The sequence below is a fragment of the Sorghum bicolor genome, chromosome 3 (genome assembly GCF_000003195.3).
Source record: "Sorghum bicolor cultivar BTx623 chromosome 3, Sorghum_bicolor_NCBIv3, whole genome shotgun sequence".
NCBI classification, from domain to species: Eukaryota; Viridiplantae; Streptophyta; class Magnoliopsida; order Poales; family Poaceae; genus Sorghum; species Sorghum bicolor.
In genome coordinates, this window is record NC_012872.2 from 68,302,605 (window position 1) to 68,329,629 (window position 27,025).

The window sequence follows — 27,025 nt, forward strand, 5'->3', positions numbered from 1 at the left end:
TGCCTATGCTGTCCAGCAGGTGTGTCTCTTCATGCACGACCCGCGCGAGCCTCATCTGGCGATGCTCAAGCGTGTCCTGCGGTATGTGAAGGGTACGCTGTCCACCGGTCTCCACATCGGAGTTGGTGGCCTCGACACCTTGACCGCCTACTCCGATGCTGATTGGGCAGGTTGTCCGGATTCTCGGCATTCCACTTCGGGCTACTGCGTCTTCCTCGGCGACAACTTGGTCTCTTGGTCCTCAAAGCGACAAACTACGGTTTCTCGTTCGAGTGCGGAGGCTGAGTATCGTGCGGTTGCGCACGCTGTGGCTGAGACTTGTTGGCTTCGTCAGCTGCTTCAGGAGCTTCATGCACCCATCTCTTCGGCGACGATCGTCTACTGTGATAATGTTAGTGCTGTCTACATGACTCAGAATCCAGTTCATCATCGTCGCACGAAGCACATTGAGATCGACATTCACTTCGTCCGTGACAAGGTGGCTTTGGGACAGGTCCGGGTGCTCCATGTCCCTTCGTCTCATCAGTTCGCGGACATTATGACCAAAGGGTTACCTGTACAGTTGTTTAGTGATTTTAGGTCCAGTCTTTGTGTTCGTGACACTCCCGCTTAGACTGAGGGAGGGTGTTAGAATGTAATATAACAGCCCATTGGGCGTGTATGGCCTATGGCCCATGTACATTGTAACCCTAGCCTATTAGGCTATATAATGAAGGTCACCCCCCCTAATTAGGGTGTGCGGTGTTTCTCTACACAGAATATTGTACTTTTGATTGGTACTGAGTACTGACCCACTCATACAAGTTTAAAGATGCAATATGTAGCTATCAGTTTATGTATATGAGTGACAAACATACAAGTTCAGTGATCACACTTCACTCTTGTTTTTGAGTGCCAAACTAAATTTCTCTCATGCAGTAGGTGGTCGATCTGAAATGTTTTTACATGGCCTTGGTGAATTTCTTCCACAAATTTTGCCACTCCTTTGTTCTGTAAGTTCATAGTTACTGATTCACTGCTACCATTTCAGATTTATCTTGGAGTATTTATATACATAGGGAGTTTGATTATTTATCACCCTATTGTTTTGTGTAAGAATCACTAGCAAGCAAACATGCCCGTGCGTTGCACGGGACGTATAACTTATTCTACATCAACCTAGACGACTAATGATAGTGTCATGCGTTTCAATTAGTCATAGAATTGGAGTTCCCACAGTGTCTGGACACATTGCTCTTACTTATACGGGCAAGGGAGTGAGGGAGGGAGGGAAATAAAAAAAAGGAGAACTGAATGAAAAGGGAAACGGAAAATAAAACTGAAACGGAACGGAAGGAAAAAAAATGAAAAAATAGATATGGAAGAAAACAAATCGAAAAAATAGACATGGACGAAGAAAATAGAATGGAAATAAATGAAACAGAACGAAAAAACACGGACTGAGAAACTCTTCATGCTTTAACATTAGGGAAATATTTCTTGTAAATTCTGAGCTTCTTGTCAGCCTACAACATTTTCCCTTAATTACTCTGCAGATCTACCATGTTCAGTTAACTTCTAATCTAATAAGTGTACATTTTAGCCTTTTTTAGCTTACAAAGTTTGTCACTATGTCATTCCATTATTAGTTATTTGAATAAAACTAATGTACTGTACATATGTTATTTGTGTCAAGTGTCATGATGAATTTTCTTCATTTAATTTTGGTTCGTTCATGTGAGTAAATAGGAAAAAATGCACGATCATTTCTATGGGGTATCAGGGCAAGTAGAACTGTAGAAATTACTTTTTCTCTACCAAATTACCATTGTAGTTATAGTTATACTTGAACTGTGCAAGCTCAAAACTGCTCTGTGAAATAACTCTTTAGGTATCATTGAGATGTCCTAAAAATATACTGGTTTTCTACTAGAGCACATTTTTTTTTCTCGAACACGCAGGAGAGGTGGGTATCATTATATTAAGAAAAACCCGGTTAGAGAAACCCTTACGAAACACACACCAACACCCCACCACTCAAACAACTAGATCGCCCATGATACACCACAAAACACTACCACGACCAAGGAGGGAAAAAACACCGAGAATTAGTTGGTTATTTCCTTAAAAATAGCTGAGAGGTTTGTTAGGATTGAGTATAAGTATGGAACAATTCAGTTAATAAAGATTTCAAGCCTGGGATTGAGATTTATCTCCTTTGGGCTCCCAGCTCTTCTCTGCTCCCATTCCCATCTCTCCTCGCCGCCGGGCATGAAGCCACGGCCTTCCACCTCACACCACTACGCCCTAAGGAACGGCTCCTCCTCGCCGCCGGGCATTCAAGCCACGGCCTTCCACCTCATACCACTACGCCCTAAGGTCCCTGGGGTTTAACACTTTCTCCTCAACAGCCAACAGCGTGATGCTCATTGCTCAAGATATGGTGAGGCCCCATAAAAACACAGTGGTTACGATTACGATGATTCCATATGATCTAAGTTCTGAGAATTATGATGGAAGTTAGTCCTTGCCAAACCTGTCGATCACCCCTTCTTTGATTCTAGACCAACAATGGTCAAAGGAAGATTCTCTTAGTTGAGGAGAGAGGTTCTAGAGCCCCATCCTTCATAGCAGCACAAACCAAAACTTCTGAGAGAAAACACAAACCTTGGCGAGCCAGTTGGTCAGCCACCCAACATTTGTTATGGGTAACCACTAACCAACCACATGAAGAAGCTACATTTCAGACTGTAGAATGACATGTACTATATAATTTTTCTTGTTATTGTGCATTGATCTGTGATGTCACATTTCAGTTGCTGGATAAACATGCTCGAGATTATTTTACTGAGATGTCAAACCAACACATGGAGGTAGCTAATCAACATGAATGTACCGTCAAAGCTGCCTTAGATGCTGCTCATGCTTATGCGGAGTGGACACCTGTGACTGACCTGACAAAATATGGTTTAATCGAGAGGTTAGTTGTTTGAGATTTATCAAAACCTGAACTTTTAAATGTTTTTCTTCATAACACAAAGCATGTGACCTTGCTTGACAGATGTGGATCCCTACTCTGTAGCAATATTTTTCGCACCCAAGCATTGCAGTTCTTCAAATCTATGTTGCAGAGGTATGTTTTATTTGATGTTTTTTATGTGCTATTGTGCTTCAGATTTCTCTAACATTCTTCTTTTTTGGCATTTCCTCCCAGCAAAAGACCTGTTGGACTTGCAGTCGCAGAATATGATGTTACAGTGAGCAATGTGTTCCCTATATTGATAAGCATTTCAGAAGATCCTTTGAAGTTTATTGAACCAGAGCGACAATGTTGGAAAGCTTTGTACCCTTCTTTGGGATATCATACAGTACACGCCAAAGCTTTGTATAAACATCTTGAATCATTGGAATCAATTCCTGCAACACCCGAGGTGACTCTGGATGCTTTTGTTTGTAGGAAGTAAATAAGTAATATTATATATGTGCCCCCTCCCATCCAACCTAATAATAGCTTTAGAAAAATAGTTTCCTCTATGGCTAATTATTTAGAGAATTCATTCTATACTCCCTTTGTCCAAGAATATGGCATGTGCATGTTTTTGGATAGTCAAACTTAGTAAATTTTGACCAAGAAATAGCAATTATTTTAGTGTATAAAAGTTATACAACTAGAGTCATATTTCAAGTGCTTTCACACTATTGGCTGTCTAGCTACAAGTGATAGATTCTGCAAGAAAACAATGGTTAAATTCTGATTTTAAAGATCAGGACAAAATAGAATATGCCTAGTATACCTGGGATGGAAGTTATTATATCCTCCATTTCATACCAAATTTATCGATTTCAGCCACCGCTTGATTAACTTTGACCACCAATTTTAAACAGTATCCTTCGAAATCCGACGATGGTCTACTGCCATGCTCATCTCTAGTTCCTGTATCTCCAGAGGTTGATAACATTTCTTGTCCGTCAGACATGGAGGTAATGTTCTCAAGTTACTGATTAAATGAGTCATCTATGGCTGGCTGAATAATTCTCAAGCACTATACAGTACAGTAAATGTGGTGCAGTAGTTTGTGGGTTAGTGGATGATGGTTCCTGGTTGAACTATTCAGAGCTCATGTGAATTGGTTGCCACTTTTTATTTCTTTTTTTCAAAACACCTATCCGTGTAATGTTACATAATATTTTAATCACAAGTGATTGATGCGTTTTGGGTGGCTAAATTTGGGTAGTCTCATATTTTGTTTGCTGATTATGTTATTTCTATCTCATTGAGAGCCTGTGATGCAATGTGCTCCTCCAAGTGTTTAAGCTGGCAGACATTAGAGTCTCAAGCTGCACATAATTTCTAATATACAAAGGAGTTTGTGGTGATGGTGGTTAGTTCCAGCATCCCTGATCTTTTGAGAATGATTGTATCTAGATATTTGTGATTTGTTTGCAGTATCTCTTGTGAATGGCTGTGTCATCTGCTTATGCGTATATAATTTGCATGTGGCTGCTGCACTTAGAGGTTTGCTCTAAGGTCGCTTACTATGGAGAGCTAGTCCATGACGAGTGAGTTGTTACTGTATCTTAAGTGTGGTGAGCAATGAGCATCCCTTAGTTTCTTCCCCCTAGGATTGTAGGTGGGTTTGTTTGGGTGGGGGAGATGGGATTTAATCCCTAATCTTTCCCTTGTACTTATTTTTCCCCTTAATGAAATGACACACAACTCTCCTGTGGCATTTGGGAAATAAAAAATACATGTGGTTGTTTAATCCGGTGAGAATTATGCATGCAATGGAGTACTTCATAATTATGTATTGAATAACTTATTTAGGAAACACCTACAAACTCATGGGCAACATATGTGCTAATTCATAGTAATATCCTTATAGATTCCATTTTTGATTTGTTATTCTTGTTGTCCAGGATATTATTGAGGGTTATCACCTTGTTGAAGAGCATAACATGCTCTCTGAAGCTTTCATCTGTGTAGCATCTTGTCCACGGTACTTGACAATAAGATCATATATGTTTAACTGCTTATTTTAAGTGTTTGCTAACCTTTATTCTGTTGCAGGGTTGAAAACAATACAGAATTGCTTTCATGCATACTTTTTCCTTTGTCAAAAATCTGGAATCAACCAGAGTGGGAGATAAGCCTGATGCATTATTTTGGCGATAATCGGTTCAGGACCTCTGTCCACAGCATTGCTGTATTTTTTGAGAAAGAGCTCCAAAAGTGCATGTCACAAAAATCTAATGGAATTGGCAAAATGGGAAATCCAAGCTATGCAAGTTTGACAACCCTTCTGCCCTTGATACTTCCCCAACTCTTAAAGGTAAAAGTCTATCTAAATATCTAACTTCTGTTTGTTTGATATTATGAAGGCATACCGGAATAAATTTGTTTATCTAGTTGTTTCATGTTTATTGCAACTGATTTTTGTTTCAGCTCCTTCAGTATGTACATTCACTCTGGACGGATGAAGTTGCTTCTGACCTATCAGAAGAGATTGAAGAAGCTAAATTCGTTATGTGCTCTGGGGACTCTTCTAGTTTAGAAAATGAGATTAGAGTGTGGCTACAAAACATCCGTGAAACTGGGTATGTTTGCTGCTTGTGTTATATAGAGCATCTTCAGCTGGAAGTAACTTCAAACAGTATATTAGGGTAGGCAGTGTTCCACATTATTTGAAATTATCATCCAGAATCCCACTCTCCTTGTTTAGTACCTTGAGAATGTATCCTTGCAATTGAATTTGTTGAAATTTCCCAGCTATATCTTGTTCCCTTTTCTGTTTGATTTCATATTAGTATGGTGCTAAAATGGTGGTTGATGATATGTTTTCAATTTATTAGGAAATCTTATGGTGTCCATGCTTGTCTGTTATAATTGTAATTGCTCCCTAATTATATTGTTCATATTTATGTTGAATAACCTGTAGGTACATGGTCATAGGTAGTTGTTCATATCTTGAGGGGGCATTTGACAATGTGTTGGATAGCACATTTGTTTGTGGTGCCTTAATGAAGAATCTTGAGTCAATGGAGTTTCGCCACCTGACATGGTTTATCAAGTATACCATCATCCCATTAGTGAAGAACTGTCCTTCCGGACTTTGGCCAACATGGATAGATATGCTCCTAAAGCCAGTGTTTCACTATTGTGACTATACACTATATAGTTCGTGGTGTCATCTCTTGTACAAGAACACAGTGCAGGTTCCTGATAACTTTGGTGATATTTCTATCTCAAAAGAAGAGGCTGATGAATTAGGAATGGATCTTATTTTCAAATTGACTCGTGAAGTATCCAATTTGCTTGCTGCAATGGCATTGCCGAAATTAAATGGTGGGATAGCACATGAACACACATCTACTATGCACAAAGCAACATCTGAAGATTTGGAGTCTGTTTTCTCAACCTCCCTTGTTGGGTAATATGGAATCACTATAGCTTACAACTATAATTCTATATTTTGAGTTTTTTGATTATTTATGTTAATTAGAGATGCTATTTTGCCTATAGGTATCTTTTATACAATGATGACCTTAGTGATTCAATACTAAGGTTTATCGCTTATATTTTTGGATATTGGACCGATGGTGTAGCAAGGATTACCGCTGCTTCATTTTGCCACAATTTGATCCGAGTTGCTACTGTGATGCACAGTGACAAACTTATCTCGTTTGTTAAAGATGACATAATTCCCAACGTCATCCGATGCCTAGCTCTTGAGCCGGGTTTAGACAGAGACAGTGAGAGTAATCATATGAGATGTGACACTGACAGTGGTAGTGACAACAAATCTGCGAGAAGCGGAAGTGATATTCTTACTGATCTTTGTTATGATGCATGTCGCTGTACTCAAGATCAGGTAATTTGTTAGCATGACTTCCTTTTACACTCTGCTTTTCCAGGAGTTGCCATTATTCAATATTTGTGTTGATATAATGATATATGAGTCCAGTCCTTTTTAACCGTTGGCATGCTTTGAAATAAAACCTACTATTTATTATAACATAACCCATGAGTTAGTTTTTACCTTGAACATGTGTTTGTTTCAGGGATTATTAGAGGAAGGTACATGTGATGTGAGCAATGCAGAAACCTTTAGGAAATGGTTGTCAAATGAGGTAGAAGCGGCTCGTTGTAAGAATAAATCTGTTGATGAACTTGAAGAAACTAGTGATGAACCTGAAGAACTTCCTTGGATTTGGGAGGTATTTTAACATCTCCCCCCCCCCCTTTTCTATCTTTACTGTACTTTGATTTGGATATTTTAATCTGTTAGGAAGTTTTTTCCTCAAAGTTATTTTTTTGGTTCCAATCAGATAGAAGAAGAGTTCATAGGTTATCTTCCTACTTATACTGGCATCCTACATGGATTGGATGTTTATGTTGATAACATTAAGGTAAGTTGTTTGTTGAGTCAGTTCTTTACTACCCAAAATTGATTCTTTTAAGTGAATAACTGCACAAGTGAGTTGGAGTCAAACAAATACTGTGAACCTTTAGAAGGGGATAGAAGCCACAGTTGTATTGTTGAACTTTCTAGTGTTTTATTTCTTAAAGAAGTAGCATTGACCTAGGAGCTTTGATCACCTATTCTTTAGTAGCAACTCATAAATTAGGATAGGATTAGAAAGAGGTTTCCTGCACGTTATTTATAGCAACAAACATACACTCTTGTAAGTCAAAAAATGTTTCCTGCATTTAGGATAGGATTAGATAATTGGTTGGCAACCTCATAAATTGATGCACTAGATTAACCATATAATAAAGTGAACTATTAAACATGGTATTCTACATCTTAAAAAAAAATATAAGCAATATCATGAAACCTGGTTCTGGAAGGGTTTGTCTCTATGCATATGAAGTGGATGTATCAGTTTTGATTCTGGCATGTAGTTCTATCGATGACTTTAGGTAATAAATAAATAGACTCTAAAACATTTTGTACTCTCCTGCCATTTCCATGAGCCTAGATGAGCTGATGCGAGGGCTTGGTGTTAAAAGGGTTAGAAACTGGAATTTATTTTGGACATGGTCGTTGATGAAGTAAAGAAGTCGCACAAAAGTAGTGATAGTCAGCCAGTATGAACAATGCTGAACTCGACTACAGGGTACCGATGTGCCATGGGGGACATGAGAATTTTATTTTATGTGTGAACTGTGGTCGCTATGGGATTCATGCTGGTCAAACTTTCAGAAGATGGTTGTTGTTCTCTTCTTGATCACAAAGGAGGCAACATGAAGGATGTGGGAGACCCCACTTGGCAAGCCTATACGTCGTCCAACATCTGTCCCGAACAAGCCACATGAAGGACCGGCAAATACCCAATATTTTCAAATTCTCTCCCAAGATCTGAAACTAACTGTAGCATATGAAGATTTTGCTGAGTCCTCAACCTCAGTTGCAAAGACACTTTAGCGATGATCTCCCAAAGTGTTAGATACTCAGATGAGCCCTAGCGGCCCGCATGGTTGGGTGAGGGCCTGAAATACTGTTCTACGGTTTGTTCTTTGGCTATTCAGCCTGGAAACTAAAGCAAATACTTGTGCATGGTCAGCAATTATTTGACCATGAATCCACCTATCTTTCGAGAACAGAGTACCTGCTCCATTGCCCTACATATACTGCCGCCATGGAGAAAATAGCTTGAACACACTTATGAACTTGAATAGGGAAAACAGTTCAAGGTCTGAGTAGGGTCTGTCTTCTGAAGCCACAACCTCCTCATCCGAAGTGCACAGCCCACCAAGCTCCTTGGAGGGTGGGCAGACCTTGAACCTGGCCACGAAGTGCTAACATTCATGATACAAAATAAGTACCATTAGATTAGTGATAGAATAAATTTCATAATAAATTTATTTGATGAAATAAATGCTAATACAATTTACTGTACTTGGTTAAACTTGAGTTACTTTGACTGGCAAGGATCCCATAATTGCGTTCTTTTGTCAACGGAAGAGTTCTTTTGTGGAAGCAGAGAGTATCTTAATGACCCGTGTTGCGGACGCTTTTGTTGGGAAATCTTGCACATGCCTCAAGAAGACCAAGTCCACAACTTTAAGTGGTTAGCAGGTGGCTTGGGTGGTGCTAATTTGGGTTAGTTTGTTGCATGCTGTTCAGGCAATTGGCTAGGAGGAATAATGGAAAGATGGGGAGTGATTGTAGGGAGTGGATTAGCTTGGATGGCTATTTACTTGTAACCCGCATGGGCTTAGGGGGGTCAAGCAAGAAGTGAGTTGTTATGATCAGAGCCTCCCAGGGAGGCCGATCAGGCTAACGTTCTTGCCATTGGTAGGATCAGCCAGATTAATAAAGCCAATCATCCAGCCATACACCCTGGGGGTGGAGGTAGATCGATGGTCATGACCAGATGCACCATCATGGATGTGAGCACATGCTGAACCAAAATCCCTAAAGAACATTGGCCTTCGAACAAGGTAGGGGATTATCAATCTGGTCAATGAAGTGTTTGACTCGAGCCCTTGGTGATTTTCTGAAAGAGTGGAATCCCAAGATATTTGTAGGGGAAATAAAGTAATTCATAAAGAAGGTGATCCTGTACAGTGGCAATATCCATGTCAGTGCACTTTATGGGAAAAACACTACTCTTCTGCACATTTGTTCTCAGCACAAACGCTTTACCAAATAAATTTATCAGATCAAGAGAAAATCTAATATCACTGTCCAAAGTCAGAGAAAAAGAGGATGCAAAAACTGGCCTCAGAAGCTCTAGTGATGAGGAGACTCAGCACATCCATCACTAGGATGAATAGCATTGGAAACAGGATCGCCTTTGGACCGGGAGCCGCACGCGCACGGGAGGAGCCCTGATCCGCGTCGTGGGAGCCCGTCGCGGAGCCCAGAGAGGCATCGCCGGGCTCAATCCCCGTCGCCTGCTCGTCGTCGCGGACGCGGAGACCGTCGAGGATCTCCAGTGGTCCAGACGGTGTACAAGGACGGCGGCACGGGGACTCCATGGCCGATGCTGACGAAGTCTAACTACCATGAGTGGAGCACGCTCATGCGGCTCAAGATGCAGGCTCGCCAACTCTGGGACGCCGTCGAGTATGGCGACCTCCCGTACCACGACGATCGGCGCGCGCTGGAGGCCATCATCGTGGGAGTTCCTCAGGAGATGCAGGTGTCGCTCGCGGACAAGCTCACCGCCAAGGAGGTGTGGAACTCCATCGCCGCGGCACGCATCGGCATCGACCGCGTCCGCCGCGCCACGCTGCAACGGCTGCGCAAAGAGTGGGAGAACCTCTCCTTCCGTCCGAGGGAGCAGATCGAGGACTTCGCCCTCCGCCTCGCCACGCTGAAGCAGCAGATGATCCTCCACGGCGAGAGGAACCTCGACGAGGAGCGAGCGGTGGAGAAGCTACTCCGTGCTACGCCCAAGAAGTACGCCCAGCTCAAGATCGCCATCGAGACGCTGCTCGACTTCCAGGACCTCACCATCGAGGACGTCATCGGGAGGTTGAAGACGGTGGACGACCTCGACGACGAGCCTACGCACGAGCCCGTGTCCGTCGGCAGCAAGCTCATGCTCACGGAGGAGCAGTGGCTGGCGCGCCAGAAGCAGAAGAAGAAGGACGCGGGTGGCGCGAGCGGCTCTGCTTCTTCCAGTGGCGAAGCGCGTCGACGACCGCGTGGCGGGAGGAAGCGAAAGGGGAAAACCGCCAAGGGAGGAGAACGTGAAGGCGGCGGGCAAGGAGCAAAGGCAGGAGGCGCCGACGGCGACCACAAGGCCAACCGTGACGACCTCTGCCTCAACTGTCGTCGTCCCGGCCACTGGGCAAAGGACTGCCCCGAGGCTCGGCGCGAGCGTTGCGGAGCAGCGCACGTCGCGCAGACCGATGATGGTGAAGCGGCCCTCTTCCTCGCCCACGACTTCCTCGAGCTGGATGCGGATCGCGGTTTCTGCTCCAAGGCCGACGTCGACTTCAACGAGCCCAGAGCACGCGCGTTTCTCAACAACGGCGGCGAAGACATGCTCAACGGCTGGTACCTCGACAGCGGCGCCACCCACCACATGACCGGCCGTCGCGAGCTGTTCTCCGACCTCGACACTTCTGTGCGCGGCTCGGTACAGTTCGGCGGCGCGTCAAGGGTGGAGATTCAAGGCGTCGGCTCCATCGTGTTCTAGGTGAAGAACGGAGAACACCGCGTGCTGCAAGGCGTCTACTTCATCCCGGCACTGCGCAACTCCATCATGAGTTTGGGCCAGCTTGATGTAGGCGGGTCCAAGGTGGAGATCAACCATAGCGTGCTGCGCATCTGGGATCCACGCGGGCGCCTCCTGGTCAAGTTGAACTGCGGACCCAGCCGCTTCTACATGCTCCACCTCGACGCCGCGCAACCGGTCTGCCTCGCCGCAAGGAAGGACAACGTCGACTGGCTCTGGCACGAGCGGTTCGGCCACCTCAACTTCGAGGCACTGCACCAGCTCGGCCAGCACTCCATGGCGCGCGACCTCCCTGTCATTAAGCACGAGCGGTTCTGCGACACTTGCGTCGTCACCAAGCAGCGCCGGCGACCGTTCCCACAGCAGGCGCAGTACCGCACCGAGGATCCATTAGAGCTGGTCCATGTCGACTTGTGCGGCCCGGTGACGCCAGCGACCCCTGGCGGGCGTCGGTACTTCCTCCTGATGGTGGATGACGCCTCACACTACATGTGGGTCGCCCTCCTGCCCACCAAGGACGCTGCTGCTGATGACGTGAAGCTGATCAAGGCGGAAGCAGAGAAGGAGAGCGGACACGCGCTGAAGGTTTTGCGCACCGACAACGACGGGGAGTTCACCGTTGCTGAGTTCGCGGCTGCGCCGGCGAAGGTGTTCGACGCCACTTCAGAGCACCTCACTCGCCGCAGTAGAACGGAGTGGTCGAGCGCCGCAATCAGACTGTGGTCGCCACCGCCTGTGCGCTGTTGAAGCAGAGGAGGATGCCGGCCAAGTACTGGGGAGAAGCGGTCGTGACGGCGGTGCACCTGCTCAACCGATCACCAACCAAGAGCTTGCTGGGCAAGACCCCGTACGAGGCCTGGCACGGGCGTGCGCCGTCGGTGAGCCATCTCAAGGTCTTCGGCTGCGTCGCCTACATCAAGGACTTGGGCCAGCTGCGCAAGCTCGATGACCGCGGGAAGCCGGGCATCTTCATCGGCTACGCGGAAGGGGCGAAGGCCTACCGGATTCTTGATCCGGCCACGTAGCGGGTCAAGGTAAGCCGTGATGTGGTGTTTGATGAAGGTCGCGACTGGGATTGGTCCACACCGGGCGCAGGAAGTTCGGCAGCAACAGGAAGCGAGTTCACTGTCGAGTTCTGGACGCCGGGAGATCAAGAAGGGGCACTAGATGCTTCCTCGCCGGCAAGTCCAGCTCTGGGGGAGTTCGAGCAGAGAGAGGCAACCCCAATTGGGCCCTCCGCTCGGACATCGTCGCCATCACCAACGGCGCCGCCACACGCTGCTTCCCCTGCACCACCATCGCCAGACCCTGCTTCCTCTGCGTCACCAGCAACTTCATCGGCTCCAGCTTAGGACAGTGGCCGCATGGAATTCGCCACTCCACTCGAGGATAATGAAGATCGCCTCGACGCCTACCACGACGATGATGAGCCGTTGCGATACCGCACGGTGGTAAACATCCTTGGCGACGCACCCACACCGGAGCCTCCCCCGCGCCTCTTCGCCGAGCTCCACCTGACGCGTGCCGGAGAGCCGGACAGCTACGCCAAGGCGAAGGAAGATCCAGCCTGGCGAGCAGCAATGGAGCAAGAGCTCGCGTCGGTGGAGCAGAATTCCACCTGGGAGCTGGTCAATCTCCCTGCTGGCCACCGCCCCATCTCTCTGAAGTGGGTGTTCAAGCTCAAGAAGAACGAGCTGGGCGCGGTGATCAAGCACAAGGCCATGCTCGTGGCGCGCGGCTTCGTCCAGTATGAGGGGATTGACTACGATGATGCGTTCGCTCCGGTGGCACGCATGGAGTTTGTTCGGGTCCTCCTCGCGCTAGCGGCTCAAAAAGGGTGGTGTGTCCATCACATGGACGTTAAGTCCGCATTTCTCAACGGCGACCTCAAGGAGGAGGTGTACGTGCAGCAGCCGCCAGGCTACACCGTCGTCGGAGAAGAAGGGAAGGTCTACAGGCCGCACAAGGCTCTCTACGGCCTACGGCAAGCCCCGCGCGCGTGGAACGCAAAGCTGGACAACACCTTGAAGGCTTTGGGCTTCCAGCAGAGCGCCCACGAAGCGGCAATGTACAGGCGGGGCAGTGGGCGCACTGTCCTGCTTGTCGGCGTCTACGTCGACGACCTGATCATTACCGGCGCCGGGGAAGATGAAGTGGAGGCGTTCAAGGCTCAAATGAAGCAGATCTTCGACATGAGCGACCTCGGCGCACTCAGCTTCTACCTCGGCGTCGAGGTGCACCAGGATGCCACCGGGATCACTGCGGCAGACAAACTATGCCAAGAGGATTCTCGAGTTGGGGTGCATGGATGGCTGCAATCCTGCCAACACTCCCATGGAGGAGCGTCTTCGACTCAGCAAGAACAACACGGCTGCTCTGGTCGACCCCACTCACTAACGGCGCCTCATCGGAAGCTTGCGCTACCTGGTGCACACACGCCCTGACCTGGCCTACGCCGTCGGCTATGTGAGCCAGTTCATGGAGCGGCCAACTGTCGAGCATCAAGGGGCGGTCAAGCGAATCCTGCGCTACCTCGCCGGTACGCTGGACTACGGCCCCACTACACCAAGGCTCCAGGAAGCGCCCGCTTCATCGGCTACACCGACAGTGACCTCGCCGGCGACGTTGACACGAGTAAGAGCACGAGTGGGTCACTCTTCTTCCTCGACGGCTGCTTGGTCAGTTGGCATTCCATCAAGCAGAAGGTGGTGGCTCTTTCTAGCTATGAAGCCGAATACATTGCTGCTTCCACTGCTGCTACTCAAGCTCTGTGGTTGTCACGGCTGCTAGCTGAGCTCCTTGACAGAAGTGTCGAGGTGGTGGAACTGAAGAGAATCCAGCCTTCCATGAGAAGAGCAAGCACGTCAGGATCAAATACCATTTCCTCAGAAGCTGCCTGGAAGATGGAACTATCAAGGCTGAGCATGTGTCCACTACTGATCAGCTCGCTGACATTCTGACCAAGTCTCTAGGCAAGGCAAAATTCCAGGAGATGAGGGGAAGAATTGGCTTGAAGCAGATCAACCCCAAGGCACACAAGGCTAAGGGGGAGAATTGACAGGGTTAGCCTAGTGTTAGCCTAGTTACCATTTACTTTACTGTAATTGTGTTTTACTTTACCTAATAGGTTCCTTTGCAGCCAAGATGAATATGGTGCCTTGTGAACCAAGTTGTTGTTAGACAGTTTTGCTTTAGTTGGTTAGAATCTGTCAGGGACATGTTGGGGTGCTGTCTGCTCTCTAGGCTATATATGCAGCAGCCCTCTCTCCCTTGTATTGGTGTGAGTTCTCATTGCAAGTTCAATACAATCCAAGCGGCCTCTAGCCAAGCTGCCCTCTGGCAGTTTAATTTCAGATTTGCAATTAGTTCATGCCAACACTTAAAAGTTTGATTTAAGAACTGATTATTTCTTTTTGCAGCCATTCCAAGCTGACTCGGTGGATTTTTTGGAACATTTGCAACCTTTTGCACAGAATTACATCAATAAGATGAACAGTGCCTTTAATGTATGATATGCAGTAACATTAATATCTGGTGTCTTGCCCAATAAAAGTTGATTTTTTATGTCAAGCATATTTTTTTCTACTTATGGTTATTATGTTCTTCATATCTGCTTTAATTTTGGGGTGTTTCTGAGAGTAGATTCTATGCCCTCTTTTTTTCTCCTCTCGTCTTTTCTACATATGATGTATACTTCAGGTGATCAATATATGCTAACAATGTGTCTACAAGTTCGGTAGTTTACATGAGACTTAACCTTTGAACTCAATAAAACAATAGCAGTATTTTCAAGGTTTCACGATTGATATGTGATGCTATAATAGAGGACATTTATAAATAACCCAGGATCTAGAGGACATAATACCAAGTAAATAACACAGGTTTCTGGCCGCATAGTGTTATAGTAGAGCAAAAGGTCAAGGTTCTGAGATGTAGGCTTCATTTTCCGCGTTAGAGAAATCTCCTTATTTAATACTCAATGGTCCTGTTGTCCCTGATTTGCTACTGCAAAACTTGTGTTCCCTTCAGTGTCATTTATTTGTGTTCCCTTCAATTTTACAAGGGTGCTCATGTTTCAATCATTTGAAATTGTCATGGCCTGACCTTGATAAATTTGGAAGAGCTCTCCGGCTGCGCTGGCTATGGCAAGAATGGGTGGAGGACTCCAAGCCGTGGCTAGGCTTTGAACTCCCTTGTAACGATGTGGATCGCCTCCTTTTCAACGCTTCAATTATAATTACTGTGGGTGATGGTGCTAAGACTCGCTTCTGGCACCATAATTGGCTCGATGGTGTAGCTCCAAGGTACCTAGCTCCAAACCTATTCCGGCTCGTATCAAGAAAGAACCGAACGGTGCAGCAGGAACTCATCAACAACAATTGGGTGCGTTCGCTAAGGGGAAGGATTACCTCCACCGTCCACATTGAAGAATTTGTGTCGCTTTGGATAAGTATTCAAGACGTCCATCTACAGCATAATGTCCGAGATTCCGCCATTTGGCGTTGGACCCCGAATGGGGTCTACTCCACCCGTTCAGCTTATCGAATTCAATTCAAAGGGTCATTCAGGTTCTTCTGTTCTGACATGATTTGGAAAGCACAGGTAGAAAACAAATGCAAGTTCTTCGCCTGGATCCTAATACAAGACAAAATTCTCACAGCCCAAAACCTACAAAAGAGAGGATGGCCTCATGATGAACACTGTGTCCTCTGCAATGGCCCCCTAGAAACCGCCTACATCTTTGCTTGTGCTGCCCTTTTACAAAGGCGGTTTGGGACCAAATTCTCTCCTAGGAGAACTTCAATGTTCTGCTGGCGCAGCCTCAGGGTGACCCAGTGCAGATCAAAGCACGGTGGGAAGAGGCAGTAAAAAAAGTGCCAATCGCCGAACGCAGAAGGCTCAATGGGGTAGTCATCTACACATTTTGGAACATTTGGAAAGAGAGAAATAGGAGAATCTTTAATAATACCTCAGAAACAGTGTCACAAGTGGCCACAAGAATCAAAGAAGACATAGAGCAGAGGAGGAGGGCCTTCGCTCTCGCTTAGTACCTCTTGTCTGTGCCCCTGTAGAAAGAGTTTTCTTTGTTCCTAGGGTTCTTAATACCCTTTTAGGAGTGTGTTCTTGGCTGTTCTCTCCTTTGTACATAAACTCTTTTTCACTAACTTAATTGAAAGGCAGAGCTCCTGCCCTTTCAAAAAAAAATTGTCATGGCCTTTGTCATTATCAACATCTTTTTCTTTTGTGAAAAAAAAGACAAGTTCAGTGTTTATGATTTTGCCAAGCCAAACTGCACACTATCAAACTAATCTCAGTACTAGTTTATTGCTGCTCTTGATATTCACTTTAGTTACCTTATTTGTTGTGAAAATGTTGCTTTTCTCTTTCCTCCCCAGTATTATGAAGCAAAAGAACAAGCAAAGTTGCATCTAGAGTTTGATACGGAGTTAGCTTCAGGCACTTTAGATGAGTATGTCCGTAAGGTTAGATCATCAAAGGTAAGAATGATAGTATATACTTATGTGCTTCCAAATGTAGCACTATTCATTTCAGCTGAATTGGATGTTAATCATTGCACCTATGGTTTGCAGGGTGGTTTTCTCAATAACACCCTTGATAATGATATTATTGGTGGCCACTTTCAGAATCTGGATTGCAAACTCCGTGAAAAGTCACTTGAGGTTTCTATGTCTAATACACCATTATTTATAAATTATTTCCCCTGCAAATATTTTAATGATAATTTAATGCTTAATAAGTTTATATTTTACAGCGAAGAGATCAACTTTTCGAAGAGGAAGATCGACTATGCTTATATGTCAAACATATGGAAAATATCATTGGAAATGAACAGGTACTAGATCTATTGTCCTGCTTGTCTTTAATGTTTGCTGAGTCTACATCTAGTTTCTTTTTCTCAAGTTGTTTGCTTCATTAATTTGCATGTATTTATGACTGGAAATGCTTTCTCACTCGATTTTTCATAACTGAGTAAATATGCTGCTGCAATAGGGCATGAATATGGCACTACCATCCCGAAAAAACTTGACATTCTATTTTTGTCCTTTGTGATTACCAAATAAGTATCATTAGATTCATTTTGGAACTTATTTTTATTGTATGCCTATTTGTCTTATAAATGTTAATAATCTTCTCTATAAATTTGGTCAAACTTAAAATAGTTTGACTTAGGACAAACCTAGACTGACATGTTTTTTTTTGGGATGGAGGTAGTAAAATACAACTATTCAAGTATTTGAGCAAAATGGGTTATACATGCAATTTGAAGTACATGTTAGTGCACTGCTACTTATATGGGACCCCTAATGTAAAACCTATACTAGATGCCAGGTCCATTCCTATCTTCTTTTAGAACAAAGAAATTTTGAGTACATGACAAATAGAATTGGGAGCACTATCCTAGTGTCTCGCTATAAAGAAGAATCTTTGGTTTCCCACCACAGAAACACTTATGAAGCTTCTAAGTTCTAATTAACAAAAAGGAGTTATATTCTTATACAAACAAGTAGTAAGAGTTACAGCTGTTAGCTTCAAATAATCCAAGTACCTTGCCATCCTCTTCACCTCAGATGATGTGCCAATTGCTTAGGCTTCTTGCTATTCATGCTCCTTTATGTATCCAGCTTCCAGCCTTCAATATGCATTTTGCTTCAATGGCCAAAACAATTAGCACCATTGTCAGTTCATTATTGCATGCCTATCCCTGGGGTGTAACTTGATAGCTTGAGTAGCAGGAATTTCTAGGTGATCATGCGTATTTGATTTGATTTGATACTTGTCAGTTCGAATTTCATGTTAATCCATTTTTCATCAACATGCTGATTTATGCTAAAGGTGGGACACCCAACTTTGAAAGACTTAAAGGAAGAGTTTAATGTTATGGTGACTAAGTGAGAAGTGTTCTCATAAATGTAACTAAATGAGAAGTACAGGATCTAGGTACTAGTATACTCCCTTTGTCCCTGAATAAATCCATACCGAGAGTTGTCTTGTGTCAGACTTTTTTATGTTTGACCGAATTTATAGAAAAAAGTACAAATATTTGTGACACCAAATGAGCATATTATGAAAATATAGTTTGTGGTGTATCTAATGATTCTAATTTGGTGTCATAAATCTTGGCGCTCTTTTCTATAAATTTGGTGAAACTTTAAATGTTTGACTTAAGATACTAAGAATTGATTTATTCAAGGATGGAGCGAGTATTATCATGTTATTTCTATAATGTGATGTCATTTATCTCTTCACAGTTCATGGGCTCAGATTAGACATTCAAAAAGCATGCAGAGTCCAATATGTATTGATCTGTGGAATTGCAATATCAATTTCCCTATGGTCTCATTGCTAATTGGTTGTGTGAATCTGTGAATTTTCAGCTAATAAATAGACTTCAAAGTTTGATTGATGAGCTGGACGCAGAGCATTTTTTCTTGGTGGATGATGATATTGAATGGGTACTTCTAGCATTTCCTTTATCTTGTGTTCAACTATGGATGCATAACTAATAAATGCTTATATTTATTTTCTAAAGCTTCATTTTTTTCCATGTGTGCTTTTGTAGGGGAAGAAACGGTTTTCAGACCTCATAGATAAATTTGAGGAGGATGTCTTTGCTGGGCTTCACCTTCCAAAATGTTATGTTATTCGGGGAATTATGGTCTGATCTTTTATACAATACCAATATATACCAATATTTGTGTTTTTAAAGTAAATAGTGAACCTTGATTCGATCTGTTGAATTTCAGGATCTTCGGCAAATGTTATGTATGAAGGATAGAACTCTGATAGATGCTTTCACAGCGGTGGGATATGAATCTCCACAATTTTGTTATTGTTTTTTAATTCTCAGTGGATCTTTTAAGAAACAAATTTTATGTTCCTTATTGGTTTGTTACCAGGTTGTTGGTGGACAATCTGAGAGGTGGATGAAAAGCCGTGATCTGGTACTGAATTATGCATTTTCATAACTTGATTGTTGCTTGGGTAGTATTTGTTTATTTATGCATCCTTCCATCACTTTCTCAGTTTTGGATGGACACAAGATACTATGAGCATGACCACTATAGTGTTATTAAAGATCCATTGAGGAAGGTTAGTGTTCTTCTGCCCAGCTTCTTGCGGTGTACCGCTAGAGTTTTGAATTTATGGAGTCATTGAGACTCCTGTCTGACCTAGGTTGGAAGCACAGCACCTTCTTAGAGCAAAGGCCGGGGGAGCTTCCCCCCATGGTTTAGGAATTTTCTGTTAGTATTCTTACTGCAGATGCCTAGTATGTTCATTGTAACTAAACCATGGTCAGTCTTACCAAAAAGGAGACCCATGTACTCCACTATTAAAACTAATATGCCCAATTTACCCTGTTGCAATATGAGAGTGGCTATTCACATGGAACAAAAAAGTGTTCATCAATGAGAAACCACTATGAGTAATTAATTAAACCTCAGCCTCTCTTTAGCATGGCAAAGTGGCCTCTAGAAGAGGGTGGAGTGTCCAATCCCTGATCTTCGGACCATTATTCTAACCCAACCCATTGCATGTGCCCAAATTGATATTGTCTATCCAGACAAGTCATGGCTGACCCAGTTTTTTAATGCAGTAAATATAGCATGTTAATAATTTTGTTGGCTGATGATATGACCTCTTTTTCTCATAAAATACTGCTATATCAAGAAACTGATTGATAAAAAGTAAGAAAATCTGTAAGGAATAGTTTATGTGAAAAACTATCAGTGCTAAAATATGTTGATTCCTATGAAACAATTTTTTTGGTTCGCACAATTTTTAAATCAAAATTCCCTTGTAAATTTGGTAGCTCCTATTAATTTGTGTTTTTCATTGTATTTGGTGAAAATCAAATGTTTGCATTTGCTGAGCTTGGTAAATTTGGCATGAATACATATTCATTCTGTTAATTTTTCAAATTATTTGCTTAGATATGGATGAAAAAGCACGGGCAGCAAATTCAACATGGTACAGGCAATGAATGATGTTTCATCATCTTTCTTTCTCGTTTGTACCTTTGTAGACTGACTAGCTTTCTACGGGGTGATTGTGATGCTTTTTTTCCTGATATAAATGTAACCAGGCAATTACTGTGAAGTAATGCAGTTGCTAACTAAATTTGTGATTTGTAATGAAATCAATTCATGTTAACTTTTTGTCATCTCAGGACATTTTAGTGAAACCACTGCATGAGCGTATACTGCGTGCGCCATGTTGCCAACAGATTGAATATCCATGTAGTGTAGTGAATAGTACTGTATAACTGAAGCTGTCGAGGGGATTGACAAATCTTCGGTATCATGTTCTTTATAAGTCATCAGTGAGTAGTGAAAACGTTAGATTAGGACTATGATTCAAATCATGCAGTATGGTGAATTTGTATCGAAGGATGAATAGGTGAAAGGTGATACTCTTTGCGATCGTCATTAAGCCTTGTTTGATATACGCAATGCTCAGAGATTACTAGTACTACATCCTGGATGTGGGCCTGACTGGTAGGCGCTTGCCTCTAGCCTGGTTGAGTACACGAGGCATGCTCAGCAAAAACCTAGCCACGACAAAAGAAGTCTTATTTTGTATGGATTTTTAAGACGAGTGGTTAAATATGGTGTTAAAAAAGTCAAACGTCTTATAATTTAGGATGGATTGAGCATTTGTTTGATTTATATATGCTTTATTGAACAGGTGAATTCCTTTTCCTAGAAAACATTAACAGGTGAATTATTCAAGTGGCATAACTTTCTTAGAAAACTTTAGCTGTTTGGAGTATGGAATTTATCAGTTGTAAAAAACCCTTGCTTTTTGCATTTCGTGCTGACGGTTTGGTCTTTTGTTTGTGGTTGTGAGGGTGAAGTTATCGAGTCCATTGTTCGGATACCTTACCTAGATGGTTAACAGTTATTCAAAGAGGTGCCATATTAAATTGCTCTTCATAGTGCATACATAGTAGCATATTATCCTCTCCTATTGAATAGTTCACTTCATCAATGCTCAAATTCACCTATACATCTAAGTGATCATTCATAGAACAAACAAAAATTCTAAACTGAGCATGAAGAAAATTTGAAAGACTACTTAAATATAGAACCTCCAACAAATCAAATGAATTAATTATCTGCTAGAATACCATTGTTTCACACCAAAGGTTAAAATACTACACAAATAAGTTAAAGGAAAATGCTCAAGTACAACACCCTTGCACATAACAAATCCGAATTGAACTCAGGAATAATTCAAGCAATCACAACCAGAATTTGTGGCTTCTCCTAGTTAGGCGGACTTCTCCTAGTGTTTTAGCATTCAAGATTTAGTACAATTTTTCAGTAGTAAATGTCTCCTAGTGGGATTCTCATGTGCTAGGACTAGTGATAGTGTTTTATTACTACTTAAAAACAGTAGGAGAAATCCACCATTTTGATAGCGAATTCTAACATGACATTCCATCAGTTGACTATATTAATAAAGAAAAATACACTAACTAGCAGAATTGGAACTTCAGAAGTGCACTTTTGATGTCATTTACAGGATATTTTCTAAGAAGGTCAACATATTAGCATTCCATTCATCAAAGAAAACTACACGCAAGGCCAACACTAAAAATCTTTTTGCTGTAGCTTGCATAAGAGGATGCTACCATCCTCTTGTCACGTTTCATGTCTCTGTATAAAATGCACCAAAGCTTGATAAAAGATGGATCTTCTTTCATATTATTACCTGATAAATCAATTGGAGTTGCAATACTTGGATCCTTGTAGTTAATTATTTTTAAAAAAAAAAAAAAGAATACCTGAACTAACTTAAGGAAAACAACACATAAACTAGAAATCCGGTTACATGTTTTGTGATAAAAAAATCTAATAGCTAAATCTATCTTAACATATTATACATAAATTCAACATTTCAGCGTTTTAGTATGACATGAGTACCTCATTCTTTTCTTTTTTGTATGTGTGTGTTCTAATTTTTGGTAGTAGCAGCAATTTCGTTTTCATCTTTGATCAGCTATTTCTATCTCCAATGAAAAACATTTAGTTCAAATTCAGTACGTTGGCTTAAGAATATTAATGGGATTTGCAATACTACAGCATGTGTTGCTTAATTAGCTTTAGTACCCGGTGGTCATAGCAAACATCATCTAATAGCTTACGTGCTTATCTACTATTGTTTTTTTTTTCTGACTTAGCTATTGTAGTTTAATTCTCAGTTCATTTTATCAAGTTGTATGTTAACCAAATGACCCAAACAAATTGAACTTGCATCCTAGTTAAACAAAGCGATTTTAGGCATGGATTGCGCATGAAATGCTCGAGTATGATTTAGCTTTTCCATTTTCATTCTGCGACTCCTTCCTTGATTTTATCAGTACTTGATTCTTCGTTCAGTGAATACGAAAAATATTCTCCGTCTAAACATCTTGGCACAAATCAGGTGCGCCGAACTGAACAGATGATCAAGAAGATTACATCATCCTACACTAATTCGGTAACCAAGCAAAGCTCAGATGTGTTCTTCTTCCGCAGGCACAATCTGAGGCCTAGATTAAAAGAATGAATCAACAGGAAAAACTGAAAAAGAAGCCCCATGGTCATGAAGGGTAGAGCTCCAAAAATTTTGGAGACAGGCAGGGCGAGCTCCTCCAGGTCCTGGAGTGCAGCTTGAGCACCTCATGCGCCCTCTCCTTGGTCCTCACCCCGCACTGCTCGGACCGCAGCGCCGCGCAGAGCTTGGCCACGACGCCGGACTGCGCCATCTCCTGCAGCACGGCAGGCGTCGCCGCGTGGCGCGCCACGGAGCGCAGCACGCGCACCGCGCGCTCGCTCGCGGCCTCCGACACCCTCAGCACCTTCTTGCCCACCACGGCCAGCCCCGCCGCGTGCGCGACCAGCTCAGCGCGACCCTCGGCGCACGTGCACAACCGGTCCAGCGCCACGAGCGCGACCTCGTTGACACGCCTCTCGGGGTCGTCGAGCAGGAGGTCCACGATCGCCGGCACCGAGCCCGCGCCCACGATCTTGACGCGGGTCCGGCCGTAGGGGCAGAGCGCGGCGAGGGCGTGCAGCGCTGCCTTGGTCGCCTGCGTCGAGACACGGTCGCGGACCACGCGGACAACCTCGGCGAGAAGCTCCTGGCTCAGCCCGATCACCCAGGCCGGCCAGGCCGCTTCCGAGAGGGACCGAACGAGCAGAGCGGCGTTCGCGCGCGACTTCACGTTCGACGAGCGGAGGACGGCCGTGAGTGCCTCCCCCAGGTTGCTGTGCCTGGCCACGACGGCGGCCAGCTCCGGCTCCGGGATCCGCAGCGACGCGAGCACCCCGACCGCCTCCTCGCGCGCCGTCGAGCACGCGTCGGCACTGCTGACGACGCGAGACAAGGCGTCGAACACCCCGTCCTGGGACTCGAGAACCGCCCGGTTGTCCTCGCACTCGGCCACCAGCTCCCGCAGCCTCTTGAGCGCCTCAACCTGTGCCGCGGCGGCGTGGGACAGCAGCGCGGCCACCTCGGCGCCCGGCACGGGCCTCCGCAGCGCGGCCACGTCCTCGTCGACCTCCGCCTCGGGGGAGAGGGACGCGAGCCAGGCGTGGATGAGGCGGCGGAGGGTGTGGTTGGGCGTCAGCTGGGGCTGCGGCGGGAGCGGCACGCGCGTGACCGGGCATGTGCGGCCGCCGGCGGGCGCGGGCGCGGCCAGCCAGCGGGAGATAGCGGCGCGGTCGTAGGAGATGCCGGTGGGCAGCGTGACGGGTTCCCGCATGAGCTGCAGCGAGATGGGGCAGAGGAAGTGGGACGGCACCTCGCCAGCAGGCGCGCTCGCCATTGTCCACGGATCGGGTTTGACGAGAAGATGTGAGGCGGAAGGAAACTTTTATACTGCGGGCAGGGGCAGGAGAGGAGGACGGTGAGCGCGCGTTGTGGTAGCGCGGGCGGTTGTCGTCGGATTAGTTTAAAGGCGGAGTGCTGGATTCGCTCGCGTCTCCGGTGGTGTTCACATGCGTCACATCGCTGTGGTGCTCTTCCGGTTTAGACCCTTAGGACACTGCAAATTAAGGTCTACTAGTCCTTCGTTCTCCTATAAGGTTGATGACTTTGCTGTATATAAACAGAGGTAGTGAAATGTTTGAAGGGTGCATACTCTGACTTCTCCTCGTTTTTATTAAAAGTTTGACTCGCATCGCAATCTAGACAGTTCGATGAATACGTCTACAAGGAAAATTAAACATATAGCATATTGTAGTTGGTTTGCAAGAGGAGTCATATCTAAACTCGGACAAATCTATGTAAAGTCTTGGCAGTATGCCAAAACACAAAAAGATTATCATATATGCATCCCCAGTATATATACGAATTTATGGATCCATAACACCCGCTTCAATTTGCTCTAACTCAACTCCTGCCGCTAAAAGTCGGAAAACACACCTTCCAACTTCTAGGTAGGAATGGTTTGTCGACGTAATGCTTTTAGTTTTAATTAATTGTTCATGTATATCTTTATTAACACAATAAGTTAGGAAAGTTGATGTCTTTCGCTACTTAGTATTTCATGTTAAGACTGCAATTTCACTTAAATGCAAGCACATAGTCAAGTCATTGCTTTGAATCATAGTCCAGCAGCCGTTGTCCGAAGTACTGCTAACATTGTTTGCCAGTGCCATCTGTGGCGATTCCAATCTTGTTGGAAGTCAACCATCAAGGAGCTCTTAGCACAAATAAGCACAAGTGGAGGCGCCTATTCGCAAAGTTGCCTACATGTGTGGATGGATTATTGGACGAGTGGGGAGGCTCAACAAGTTGACCTGGGCAACGTTGAGATTAACAAAGCCGAGAAAGCCAGGCATTGCAATTGGCGCGCTGGCTCTGCTCTGTTAACGCTGTTGTTTATTCAGATCTCTGAAATACTGCCATGCTCCAGCCCTAGAGATGTGCGCACGCTGCCCGCAGTTTGGATGATCATCCGGCGTGCTGGCGGTGTCTGCTTGACCTGCAAATTTTCTGTTGATTGTTTAATTGTTCACCTGAGCGATCTGAACATCTGATATGTTTATGCGTGTCATTGCTCACATTTTTTAGTCAATTGCCTTCTGAATCTTTCGTTGGCTTCAGGCTTTCCTCTATCAATGGGCCATGGGTTATATAGCTGCCTAGGATCTATCTCCGCACCCTCTGAGTTTTTTTTTTTCAAATCTAGGGGTGGATTAGTAGTTGTATCATCAGAGAGTCATGTGCACGTACCACGTACCAACATGGTATCGTTGGAAGTTACCTATGCAACTTACCTCGTGCAGTCATTCGTGCGCTTTAGATCCACTAAACTAAACTAAACTAAACGTACCTGATGTCAACGATATACTTTTAAATCTACAAGTTTCTCGCTGGAAAACTCGTACACAAGGATCGATAAAGAACTGTTTGAATCGCAAAGCAAGAATAACCATCGATTTATTCCCTGATGCCCCAGCATTATTTAGCCAGATTTTTGTGGTGGACATGAACACAAGAGGGGTGGTGCCGACTGTTATTCTATCGAGTTGACCTTTTTTTTTCGGGGTGCGGACGCAGAGAAGGATTCCATATTTCCCTGTGGATCATCGGTTGATCGTAGTGCTCGTCGAACGCCGACATCACCGTTTACTTTTTGCCTTTTTTTTGCTTTATTTATTCCTTCCTCCTTTTATTCTTACTCGTACACAGTAGTATTGATTCGTTTGGGAAATTGCATGGGGAATTTGCCTTTTTCAACGCTCCTGTGGGGACGCACGCGGCGTTGACCTGAGTAGCTTTCACCATCACCGAGTTCGGGCATGTGAAGAACTGGCGCGCTCGTGCTGGCTTAGCGAGTTTTAGCTTGCAAGTGCTGAGTGCTGACCGGTCCGAGTGCTAACTGCGAGTCACTGTCAGGATGGCCGGTGCTGGTACACGTTGATGTTTGATGTTATATGCTAATGGCGTAATTATGTTCGTGGTTTTCAGTCATATGATTTTCAACAACGGACTAGGCACGGTGAAAATTTCCTCCCTAGCCTACCGATGAAACTTTCCCCCCTAGAATACCACACCGTACCAATGGTCAGTGACTAAGATTTTATCTGTGGATATACCACACAAAAAAATTGCATATACACTTGTTTTTTTTTACTTAATTTGCATTTATAGTTCGATAAACTCATTTACCAATTTAATAAAAAAGATCATAAAATTTGCAATATGATTCGGTATACATACACTAAATAATATGATAAGTCCTAAATTTAAAGATTAAGTTGGAAGCTTCCACATATTACAGTATAAATAGTTTAACACCATGCTAATAATAATTTAAATGAGACGTGAAAGAGAATAAAAAACTTACATTGCTATTTGTCTAACTTTTTAAGCTACGCTTTCTAAGAGATCAGATATGATTATCTTGCTTATAAAAACAGAGGCAATGTCTTCGCTTCTCTTCATAAGTAAACAGCTCCAAAAAACAATGTAAATCACATGCAATCGGAATGATAGAAACGTAGTTCATAGAATTGGATATTGTAGTCTGCTGATTATTAAAAAAAACATACATGATATGAATATCTGACACTAATGTTTGTGATATACACAAGAAAACGATAAGTAATCTCGCTAGTCTGCATGATGTACACAAAATATTGATAGGTATGTAATTAATTAGGAAAATTTCTTAGAAAAGTAATAAGATCAAATCAAGAAAACGCAAAGCTCTCACCTATCAGATTTGCAAGCATATGGAAATTATTTTAGCTTCTTGGTCTAGTTGTCAATTAATTAGTAATGTCTTCTACCCATATCCCAATCAATACCTAATTAACACCAATTAGCCTCTGCA

At 43.9% G+C, this 27,025-nt stretch overlaps 2 protein-coding genes across 6 annotated transcripts in view; one reads left to right on the forward strand and one right to left on the reverse strand.

Moving 5' to 3' along the window:
* The window catches only part of LOC8062372 (protein HASTY 1), a 29,593-nt gene extending 9,247 nt beyond the window's left edge, over window positions 1-20,346 (forward strand). For 3 of the 5 annotated variants that reach the window (XM_021456796.1, XM_021456797.1, XM_021456799.1), the window contains 21 exons: window positions 2,796-2,959; window positions 3,041-3,112; window positions 3,194-3,410; window positions 3,865-3,960; window positions 4,897-4,976; window positions 5,048-5,309; window positions 5,423-5,574; window positions 5,916-6,407; window positions 6,500-6,848; window positions 7,039-7,194; window positions 7,306-7,386; window positions 14,592-14,678; window positions 16,569-16,670; window positions 16,764-16,853; window positions 16,946-17,026; window positions 18,570-18,647; window positions 18,755-18,850; window positions 18,939-18,995; window positions 19,092-19,136; window positions 19,219-19,284; window positions 20,127-20,346. In XM_021456796.1, the coding sequence (XP_021312471.1) occupies window positions 2,796-2,959; window positions 3,041-3,112; window positions 3,194-3,410; window positions 3,865-3,960; window positions 4,897-4,976; window positions 5,048-5,309; window positions 5,423-5,574; window positions 5,916-6,407; window positions 6,500-6,848; window positions 7,039-7,194; window positions 7,306-7,386; window positions 14,592-14,678; window positions 16,569-16,670; window positions 16,764-16,853; window positions 16,946-17,026; window positions 18,570-18,647; window positions 18,755-18,850; window positions 18,939-18,995; window positions 19,092-19,136; window positions 19,219-19,284; window positions 20,127-20,180 (2,877 nt within the window). In that variant the 3' untranslated portion in view covers window positions 20,181-20,346. Of the gene's footprint in view, window positions 1-918; window positions 993-2,795; window positions 2,960-3,040; window positions 3,113-3,193; window positions 3,411-3,864; window positions 3,961-4,896; window positions 4,977-5,047; window positions 5,310-5,422; window positions 5,575-5,915; window positions 6,408-6,499; window positions 6,849-7,038; window positions 7,195-7,305; window positions 7,387-14,591; window positions 14,679-16,568; window positions 16,671-16,763; window positions 16,854-16,945; window positions 17,027-18,569; window positions 18,648-18,754; window positions 18,851-18,938; window positions 18,996-19,091; window positions 19,137-19,218; window positions 19,285-20,126 lie in introns of all 5 variants that reach the window. The other 2 variants (XM_002456642.2, XM_021456798.1) reach the window with 2 other exon arrangements.
* Window positions 22,498-24,070, reverse strand: LOC8062374 (E3 ubiquitin-protein ligase PUB23). Its single transcript, XM_002458772.2, has one exon. It carries the CDS (start codon window positions 24,005-24,007, stop codon window positions 22,781-22,783), a length of 1,227 nt encoding a protein of 408 aa, XP_002458817.1. The 5' UTR covers window positions 24,008-24,070; the 3' UTR covers window positions 22,498-22,780.

Excerpts from the sequence above, each read along its gene's own strand:
- LOC8062374 (XM_002458772.2), bottom strand. The coding sequence starts at position 24,007 with ATGGCGAGCGCGCCTGCTGGCGAGGTGCCGTCCCACTTCCTCTGCCCC.